This window comes from Apis dorsata, unplaced genomic scaffold, assembly GCF_000469605.1.
Source record: "Apis dorsata unplaced genomic scaffold, Apis dorsata 1.3 scaffold_899, whole genome shotgun sequence".
Lineage (NCBI taxonomy): Eukaryota > Metazoa > Arthropoda > Insecta > Hymenoptera > Apidae > Apis > Apis dorsata.
Genome location: NW_006264014.1, coordinates 56,004 through 67,576, shown reverse-complemented (window position 1 = coordinate 67,576; position 11,573 = coordinate 56,004). Strand labels below are relative to the sequence as shown.

Here is an 11,573-nt window from a genome sequence, read left to right as displayed (position 1 = left end):
TATATTCTATATATTCTTTTTTACTTTATATATTTTATATATTTTTTTTTAAATTATGTACAGGTTTATTAATTAATTTATTATTATAATTATTGTTTGATTTTATATCTTTTTATATTAAAGGAAGATTTAAATGTAACATTTGATAATGATCATCAAGTGTTAATCCATTATTAATATCAAAAATGAATTTATAAATAATAATAATTCAAAATCAGATTCAATATAATAAAATATTAATTGAATAGAACTTTGTTTCTTATATTATTTATATTCATATTTATAAAATTTACAATAAACAATGATTTGAATTTGATATCAATTTGTATAAAAAATAAATATAATTTTGAGCATATATTAAAATACATATGTTATTATATTAAAATATATTCTATTTACTTTGTTGCTGAAGTTTTTTTTTCGTTTAAATCTAACATTATCGCTGAGCAATGCTTCAAAATACTTGCATATACTTATATATTATATTTTTGTGAAATCGTTATTTTAGATAAATATTGTAAAATGGAAAATGTAATAACTAATAATTTTTTATATTAAAAATTTAGGTATATTGTAATTTTAAAAAATGATAAAAGTATATTTAATCGACATTTTTGTTTAATTGTACTTCATTTGTGACCATGCGTTAAAAACAAGTACGAACAAGAAAAGCAAATATTAAAAGGACAGATTGAGTAAAAATATTAAAATCAACGTCATCTTCAGTGTGTCGCAAATGAAACATATAAAGAAAGGATAGAAAGTAGTGAGAGAAGATAGAGATAATATAGGAATTGATTGCTAGTGTCATCTCTTAAATATCAAAGACATTTTTTCAAAAATAGTAGATAAAGTAGAATAAGAATTGAAAATCAGCGCCATCTTTGAATATTTTCTGATATTCAAAAAATGGCACTAATATTAAATTCTTATTCTATTTCTATTCTTCTTTTATTATTTGTTCTCCTTATTTATATATTTCATTTGCAGTATTCTAATAAAAATGGCGCTGATTTCCCAATTTATAGTTTCTCTTTTTCTTCCATTATTTTTTTAATTTATATTTGCTTTGTAAAATTTATGCGTTTCAGAAAATATTTATAATATGAATATTAAATAAAATGTTTTATATTTTATTTTAATATTTTTATTGAGTTTTTATTAAATTTTCGATATTTTGTTGTTTATGTTAATAAATAATAATAACATTTACAATTGTATAAACTATATTAACAATATATATAAATAAATTTAGCTTTATGTATAATAATATTATATTAAATATTATTTTAGGACAGGACAGGATCTTATAAGTTGATATTTATATTTATATAATAAAATATTATATAATAAAAAATAATTCATGAATAATTTATACATAATTTATACATAATTTTTAATTTATACATAATTCAATTTTCGTAAAAATCAAAAGATTTATGAATAAAATTCAATGTATCTTATTTATAATATATATTTCATATAGTACAAATTTCATATAGCGAAATAATACATATATATTATCCTAGAAGATTCTCATATTACTGTTTACATACGTATAATGCTTTCATAATTCAGAAAATAATGCTTAATTTATGTTTTGAAAAGTTATATTTTCAAAATTTATGTATATAATTTATATAAATAAATTAAAAAGAATTTAAATAAGTGAAAATTATATTGTTACGTATAATATGGATAAATCTGAGAATAATAAAAATGATTTTTTTCTTCGTATACAATATGCATTTCCTATTTTATATGAAAAGGTTTGTTTATATTTTATAAATATTTATTTACTATTATTTATAATATTTATGTTATAAATAATATCTTATAAAAATATTTAAAAATATTAATTATTTTTTTTTATATTTGATTGATTATTTATTAATAATCAATCAAATAGATATAATATTCTTAAAATATATTTTTAATTTATATTTGTTTTTATAGATTCAAAATGAATGTTCAGATAAAGAATTTATTGATGTGGTTAAAGAAATAAAGACATTGGATTTAACACCATTTGTTGAAGATGTAGTTATTTATCATATAGAATTATATATTCGACAAAATGTAGCACCTGCATTTTGGAAGAAGTTTATAAATAATATAAATGAACAACAAGGTTTTGAACATTTTAAAAGTGCAGTAGATGGATTATATACAAGTTTAACAGAATTTTTACCATTATTGAAAAGGTTAGAATATTTGATACAAAATGAAACAACTCAATCTATAACAAATGGAAATGTATTAAGTCGATTTAAATTAATTGTGCGATCTACATTATTAAGTCAATTGCCACTTCATTATGAGCATATAGTTGAACAATTTTATAAAATTGCATTCAATATATTTTGTAGTGCAGATGGTTCTGCGCAAGGTATTTGACATTATAAAATATTTTACATATTGTTCTTTATTTGTTTAATACTTATTTTTATAATCTTTTATTATTATGACTCGCTAAATTTATAATTTAATCATAAAAAGTAATATAATTTAAATATTTAAGTATATAAATGTAATTTACAGTATATAAATTTAAATTCAAATAAAATTATTTATTTTATAGTAACTATTGGAAGTGATCCTGGAAAATGTATGGGTTGTTATCAAGAAGTGGAAAAATGTCAATGTCAGATGATAGTATACATGTTTCATGAAACAAATGGGAAATTAATTGAATTAGAATTATTAGAAAGATTAGTTGGTAATGTTCTTACATCATTAATACATATACGTATTAAAAATCATGTGAATCAATCATGTGATAAAACATTTGATGTATCACAATTAACATCCTTAGAAAATGTAAGATTTCATTATATTTTATTCATATAATATAAACTATATTTATATCATTTACTAATATTCAATAAATATATAATCAATATTTTATATTTTATTTTAGTGGCTTGAAACAGTTGTTATGAGTTGGTTAATAAGAATATATTCTGGTGGTTTCTCAAAGATTACATTCTTAAGTGATCAAACTCGTAATGCAATAGACAAATTTAAACAAAAATTATCTCATTTCTTATATGAAACATATACAAGATTTAGAATTGAACAACTCTTTGATATTATAATAGGTCATAAAAATTGTTTCAGTTCATATATTCTTTTATATATACATGTATATATTTATATATTATTTTTATTAATTTTTTTTAATTTGTAGAATATCCTGATTCTCAACCTGCAATAGATGATTTACGTGTTTGTTTAGAAAGAACTGATTTACGGAAAGTATTAATAGAAAGTTTACAAGAAGCTTTAAAAACAAGATTATTACATCCAGGTGTAAATACACCAGATATAATAACTGCATATATTGCAGCTATAAGAGCATTGAGACAATTGGATCCCACAGGTGTTCTTCTTGAAACAATAACAGAACCTATTAAGTAATTATTATAAAATATTCAAAGTAAATTAATTTTTTAAATTAATGTTATCATTGAATTTGCAAATTTATTTGGATATTTTTAGAGTTTATTTAAGAACTAGAGAAGATACTGTACGATGTGTAGTAAGTGATTTGCTTGATGATTCACCAAGTGATCTAGCAGATGAATTAGTCAAGGGTGAATCTTTACAATTAGATGATGGGTCTGGTGATGAAGAAAATGAAGATTGGGATAAATGGATGCCAGATCCTGTTGATGCTGATCCTGGTATGTTCATAATGAATTAAAAAAATTAATTAAATCATTGAATATATTTTATATTTATGCCAAAACAAGATAAAGGGATTATTATAAATATGCATGAAAATATTTACTTTACTTTATTAATTATTGTGTTTTCAATTTTCATTTTCATTCAACATATTCATTTTTACATTCATTTCATGTATTTGATTAGATAATATTTAAGTAAATTATTTAAATGATTATTAATATTAATAATTATTATATTAATAATTATTAATATAATAATTATTAATATACAGATATAAATGAATAAAAAAATTCATTTTATGATTATTAAACTTATTTATTATTATTATTTATTATATTATTGACTTATATTGATTTGAATATTTTTGATCTTTTAAAATATTTAAAAATTTTTATTTTGCAATTTTCATATAGAATAAGAAACTATTTTTTCCAGTTATTATAGAATATTTAAAAAATATTTGTAATAATTTTGACATTTGTAAATTCATTTTTTAAATAACTATTTTCATTTTTGATATTTATTACTTGACTTCTTTTTTAACATTTATATAATTTTTTTATAATACTTTCATTTAAAATATGGGCTTATCTTTCCTATTATCTTATATAAGACAAAAAACTAAAATAAAGCATGCATTTTTATTTACTAACATAAAATATATTTTAATTTTCTTTTTTTTACAGCAAAATCAGCACAACGCAGAATGTCAGATATAATATCAATGTTAGTAAATGTATATGGTAGTCAAGATTTATTTGTAAATGAATATCGTACATTGTTAGCAGATAGATTATTATCTCAATTAAATTATCATACTGAACGAGAAATTCGTCATTTAGAATTATTAAAAAGACGTTTTGGAGAAAATCAACTTCATTATTGTGAAGTTATGTTAAAAGATGTATATGATTCTAAAAGAATAGATGGACATATACAATCTAATACTAGTTACACATTAGAGAAAGATCATTTTCCTACATCTGCATTAATATTATCAGCCCAATTTTGGCCACCATTTAAAGAAAATTGGAAATTGGAATTACCTAAAATTGTACAAAATCAATTAAATAAATATGTAAAAGCATTTGAAACTTTGAAAGGAAATAGAACACTTTGTTGGAAACCTCATCTTGGAAATGTTACATTAGAAATAGAATTAAAAGATAGAAAATTAGATATAAATGTAACACCAATACATGCCACAATTATCTTACATTTTCAAGATAAAAGTAAGAAATATTTATATTTTATTAATATTTAATTCATTATAGATCATTTAATTTTTAAATTTTCATTAAATTTATTATTAATTTATTAAATGTTATTATATTATTAAATTTATAGAAGAATGGGCTTTAGAAGAACTTGCAGAAATAATGCATGCTCCTGCAACTGTATTAAGAAGGAAAATAACTTTTTGGGTTTCCCAAGGTCTTTTAAAAGAAATTTCCAATGATATTTTTATATTGCAAGAAGAAAGTTCAACTAAAAATAGATCCGTAACAGATATTGTTGAAGAAGAAGAAATAGAAAGCGCAATGGCATCTGCAAGTGATCAAAGAGAAGAAGAACTTCAAGTGTTCTGGTCTTATATTGTCGGCATGTTAACTAATTTAGATTCTATGCCTCTAGAAAGAATTCATCAAATGTTAAAAATGTTTGCATCTCAAGGTCCAGGAGCAATGGAATGTGGCTTACCTGAATTGAGGCAATTTCTTGATAGAAAAGTTAGAGAACATCAGTTATTGTTTTCAGGTGGCTTATATCGTTTACCAAAATCATAAATTATAATTATTAAATTATTACTTAATTATTTATAATTATGATATGTAATAAATCTATTAATATTTAAAAAATTAATTTCAATTAATAATAAAGCTTTTTTATATCAAATTCAAAATTTATAGATATATTGATAACATATTAATAATACCATTAAAGAATAGAGTTTATATTAATATTTAAATTTTATTATGTACTATGCAAAATCAAATGAAATTCATTCTTTTCTAATTTATGAATTATATTACAAACAGAAAATAATTGCTAATAATATAAATAAAATACTAATTTATACATAAATAAAATGTATATACATAATAAATTCGATATTAATGAAATTGAATTCATAGCATCATAGATTGTAAATATTTATAGAATTTTAGTATATTATATAATATTGTAAAGAATCGTATATATACATAATTAAATTATAAATATTACATTTTAATAAAATTTGAAGTCACATATTATTAGTTTTACTCAATTACAATTTATATATTTTAAATCTATTTCATTTGTACTTGAAAATATCAAAATATTATTACTATATCTTTACAGTAATTTTCTTCATTCTTTATAATAAATTTAAAACAATTTTAGTAAATGGAAAAGTACATTTAATAAATAAATCTTTTAAATAATTTGAAAATAAAATTATTTTATATTTTGACCTGTATTTACTACATTTTATATTATTGATATGAGTATCAACAATAAAATAAAATATAAAACAAATCATTTTAATAAATTTTGACAAGAATTAAGCAATTATTGTGGTAGATGTAAATAGTAAATACAAATATGCATATTAACAAAACTGTATTCATACACGCGCGCGCGCGCGTGCGCACGCGCGCGCACACACACATGCATATAAAGGTACATACACATGATGTTTTTATAAAATATTATAATTATAAATTTTAATATCTTAATTACATTTTTGATTTAAATATTAAAGTTTTTTCAATATTTTATAACAATATGTTTCATATTGTTATCATATTTAATATACATAAGTAAACAAATATATATTTTTTGTTATTATTGATCATTAATAATATCAATCAAAAATTTTTATTAATATTATTAATATCATTATATCAATACAAATATTTTATACATAATATTTATTAATTTTTCTTATGATTTTTTTTTAAATTTTCAAAAATTTTAAATTTATATTTTATAACATAATATGCGTATGTACCTGAAATACTAGTATAAAGCTTAAAAAACATGTAAGTTCATCTACATATAAACAGTCAATAGATATATATAATAGTTTAACAATATATTGTTAATAAATATCCACTTGTTTCATCATTACATATTTCTATCAAAAGATGAGTACAACTTATTGAAACATAAAGTTGATAAAATATATACATAAATAAACAAAAAATAAACAAAAAACTAAAAATGAAACATTCTTCATTCAAATAGATTTATAATAGATATAGATTTAAAGTAGACATATTGTATATTTTTAATATCATAGTAAAAAACTAATAAATAGTCGATTGATATATTCATATTTCATATCAATTCTAATATGCTTAGTGAAACATTTGCTTATTTATACTGATATATAATGATAATACGATACGTAAAAGAAACAAGTGAATATCTATTTTAAGGGAAAGTTAAAAAGTGGAGACTATTTTGCCGAATTTAAAATATATTAAATATATTGGATTCAATATATATTCAATTAAATAATTAATTTATAATATATATGATAATAATATACTTTTAATTTGGGAAATGTTTAATTTTTAAGAAAATATATAATTTTTATTTTTATATATTGTTATATGTCATTGTTATATATTATACAAATTAACTTATATGTCGATTATTGCTTTTTTCTGAAATTTAGAATATTTTTTTTTTAGAATATTTAATTTTTTTCTTATCATTAAAAGTAATTACAATAAGAAATTATTCATAATGAATAATATATGAATTTAATAAATGATTAATATTATTACTAAAAAAAATCTTTATGTTCGTTAATTTATGTACGTTATGTATTATAAATCAATAATAGAAGGAATATATATATTCTAATCATATTATTGCACTAAATACACGGCAAAAGTTTCATCAATTTTCAACTTCCCCTACTCCTATATGAATTTGTAAAATATTTATGTTTCTTTTGTATAATATATTTTTAGTTATACATATTATAGAATATAATATAATGAATATGCTACTTTAAGCTATAAACTTAAGTAGAATTCAGATCACTCTTAGAGAACAATTAGATCAAAAAATACAATCTATTTACACAAAGTAATAGTTGTCTCTCCTTAGATAATCGAAAATGTTCGAAATGCTTGTTAAAATACAAGCTTGTTATAGATTACTAAATATACACAAATTAACATGATAAAACGTTCTTATTAATACATGTACATATGGCAAATCTAAAGAATCAACAGAATATTTTTGTATATCTAAATGGTATATTTAATGGTAAATAAATCAATCTCATATATAAACACTCTCATTTATATAGATAACTTCATTATATAACATTATAAATGTAGATATATTGCAAATAACGAAAAAGATAATAAACAACTTTTTTTTTAAAACAACTGTTGTTAATTTTAATTATGATTTGTGAGAATATCAGTTTTGAACATGATTTTTTTTTATCTACATTTATTAAAATAAAAGGATTTTTATGCAAATTTATCTAAATACGCAAAATTAAAAATATTCAATAAATGATCAATATCTATTATTTTACAAGTAAATTGCACCGTAATATTATATAATAGAATTTTTAAATTATAAAATAATAAAGTGTTATATCTTTTTTATGTTAAAAAATGGAGATTCTTTCTAGCCACACAACAAAGAGACTATTTAAAGAGACATTTAATATTCTTAATATCTATTTAACATAATCGAATTTTGATTTTTTTACTTTTCTTTGATCAAATTAATAAGAGTTAGTAAATTGATCAAATTAATAAGTAAATTTGAAGAAATAGATGTAAAATATTTAATCTATAAAAATTCGTTTATATTATATTATGTAATACGTATTTAAAGTACGTATTAATATTACAATTAATTCATATGCCATTAAAACTTTATCTATGTGAAGAATTGTTTTACTTAACATTAAATAGAAATATTCTTAAATTTGTATCTTCAAGCTTTTTTCTTTTCCTGAGTCAAAGTATTCAATTCATTTAATCAAAATGAAAACAAATTTTGATTTTATATTGCACCTATTACACATGAATATATTATTTTCTATATTACATAAAATATATAATATTATTTAAATTTTTAGCCCATTTTCTCTCCCTATTCATTTTGCTCTAATAAAGATGTAAGTACTAAATTGATATAACTATTATGCAAAAAAAATTTCGTTTTATAATCTGCGATTAAATAAAAAAAATATGTATATCGCAATATGATCTCTTAAAATGAATTTTTTTTATTTTAGACAGAACGTTTAAAAAGTGTGATATAACAAAAAAATGAGATTCTTATATTAATAACAAACTAATTTAAAAAATAATTTGTAAATAACAATATTATTGTTAATTGCAATTTTACTATCTATTAGTTATATATAAATATTCTTATGCATGCAATCAAATAATTGCATTTATATGCTCAATCATGAAGTTATCTATTAAAATAATCTCAATCAAAATTTATCTTAATTATAAATATATTAGATATTAATCATAAATATAAAATGCATGTATTATTAAAAATTTAATATTTTATCATCATTCATTATTATCATCATTATTTATTATCATCATTACGATGATTGAACCAAGTATTTTCAGAATATTTTCTAAAAACAATGTATAAATATAATAATAAAAAAAAAAATTATTATAAATTCTTATTTATAATAATGTTATAATAGTAATAATGCATTTACTAATATTTTATGATATATATCGTCAGAAATTCAATTTTTACTAATCACATATACTTGAAAAATGATATCAAAGATATTAAATAGAATGAATTTTACAAATCAAGCTAAAGTGTAAATAAAATAATTAATTTATGAATGAGAAATAATAATAAAAAATTAATTGAAACAAAAAAATAAATCTTAAAAATGTATCTTAATATCAAAATATTTTTATTTTTATAAATTATGTCAAATAACTTTTTATAAATTATTCAATGATTCATTGATTCTCAATGAATATTTTATTAAAAATCAATCATTTTTTTAGTTATATCACGCTTTATGAAACATTTTATATATGGAAAAGTTTGAAATTTCGCGTATCTTAATAACGAATAAGTTAATATTTTAACGTGAAAAATCGAATTGTTTCATAAATTGTATCAAGAAATTATATCGAATTGTATCTGATATAATTTAAACAAACTAAATCAATGAAAAATCAATCATTATTGGATAGAATATATTAAATAATAATAACTCGAATGATTCTCCACTTATAAAATGAAGAAAAAATTAATAATAAATTATATTTGCATTGTTAATAAATTTCTATTCATTGAAAAGATCTGCGTAATAGAAAAATAGTCATGATTGTAACCCATTTTTGCGGAATAGAATAACTGTTGTTCGTTGTCTTGAAAATCAAAATACACATTTAACCATGATCCTATTTAATTGAATTTATATAATTTAAATTGAATGATATATTTCTTATTGTTCAAAAACAGAAAATGGAAAATCTTTTTTCATCAATAAGTAACTCACAATCAGAGATTTAATTACCTGTCCGACGTTGAGGTAAACGCCAGTAAAAGTAAACGCTAACAAAACGAGCAAAGCAATTTAAACAAGGCTATACAATTTAAAAACACGAGGGTACAGGATGGATAAACTTGACGAAGAACAGGGCTGGTGATGCGAACGACGAAGGTGGTCATCTGGTTGGTGAACCGATCGAACGCGGATGTTGTTCCAGAGTCCAGGTGTTAGCACGGGCGAGTGGATTCCATTGTTAGCACTCCAAGCCTATAGGCCATGGGCAACCAAGGTTAAAAAGAAAGAAAAGAAAAACAGTTTGTTAGTAATTTAATTATGATTGATTGATGTTAACATTAAGTTTTTGAATAGTTCGATAGTTGAAAGAAATATAGTTAGTGGGAAGCACTGCCTTTCCTTAAATATTTAATTATTTTAAATTATATGATTAAAAAAAAAAGAAATTCATTTACACAAATCTAATAAAAGATTTGTTTCATTTATTTTAACAATTAATAATTTAAGTGTTTTGCATACACTCATGAGAAATAAAAATTAATATATTAGAAGAAATGAATATAAAACAAATAACGATTAACAAGCAACTGCTTCGCACTTCCTTTTGGTCAATATTAGTATATAAGCATTTATTTCATACAAAACATGATATATGACAGAGACATTGTCAAAATATTATATATCGACGAAATAAAGCTCATACTTCGTTACTTGTCATTCATCGTTTACAATTAATAGGTCCTCTAATTATCGAAAAAACAATGAATTTCATATGTAATTTTATATGATTTAATGAAAATAGTTATAATATTTATAAGATATTAAAAATGATTCTTTTTTATAAGAAAAATTTGATCAATTATTAGAGAGTTAAAACTATGTATTTTAGTTATAAGTTTTACATAATCATGTGCCCTCCCCGCGCTTAGGATAGTTGAGAAAATAAATCATACAAAATTTTAAAACAAAATGATTTTAAGATATAAACAAATATAAAAAAGCAGATTTAGAATAGTTGATGATAAGATGATTTAGTTATTCAAAATGCAAGGAATTCGTTATTTCCCAAAAAACTTGGTATCATTTTGTAGGCAGCTTGGGTGTGCACCTGCCACCAAATAGTAGCGTTAAATGACATTGTACGTATGTATGATATTAAATATATAGTTACAGTAATATTATTACTTTGAATCATATTAACTATAACAATTAATATCCTATCAACAAGCAGGTGTCAAAAGGCCAATGAATTACACGCGTGCTGTATAAGAATTTATTGTACAATCTTTGAAAAAAAGCATATTGTTGCATAGTGTTAAAATTTGTATATATTATACTATATATATGT

The 11,573-nt window shown here is 20.3% G+C and overlaps 2 protein-coding genes across 8 annotated transcripts in view; one reads left to right on the top strand and one right to left on the bottom strand.

The window, feature by feature from the left end:
* Positions 1–1,694: 1,694 nt before the first annotated feature.
* Positions 1,695–5,579, top strand: LOC102676203 (anaphase-promoting complex subunit 2). The gene is made up of 8 exons (XM_031514148.1): positions 1,695–1,769; positions 1,957–2,389; positions 2,582–2,820; positions 2,921–3,101; positions 3,191–3,416; positions 3,502–3,686; positions 4,380–4,925; positions 5,041–5,579. Exons 1-8 carry the CDS (start codon positions 1,695–1,697, stop codon positions 5,478–5,480), a joined length of 2,325 nt encoding a protein of 774 aa, XP_031370008.1. The 3' UTR covers positions 5,481–5,579.
* A 4,646-nt stretch (positions 5,580–10,225) lies between these two features.
* Positions 10,226–11,573, bottom strand: part of LOC102674546 (protein held out wings) — a 30,417-nt gene continuing 29,069 nt past the window's right edge. For all 7 annotated transcript variants that reach the window (XM_006623526.2, XM_031514150.1, XM_006623528.2 and 4 more), the window contains one exon: positions 10,226–10,477. The gene's annotated coding sequence lies outside the window, so the exon portion shown is untranslated. The remainder of the gene's footprint in view (positions 10,478–11,573) is intronic.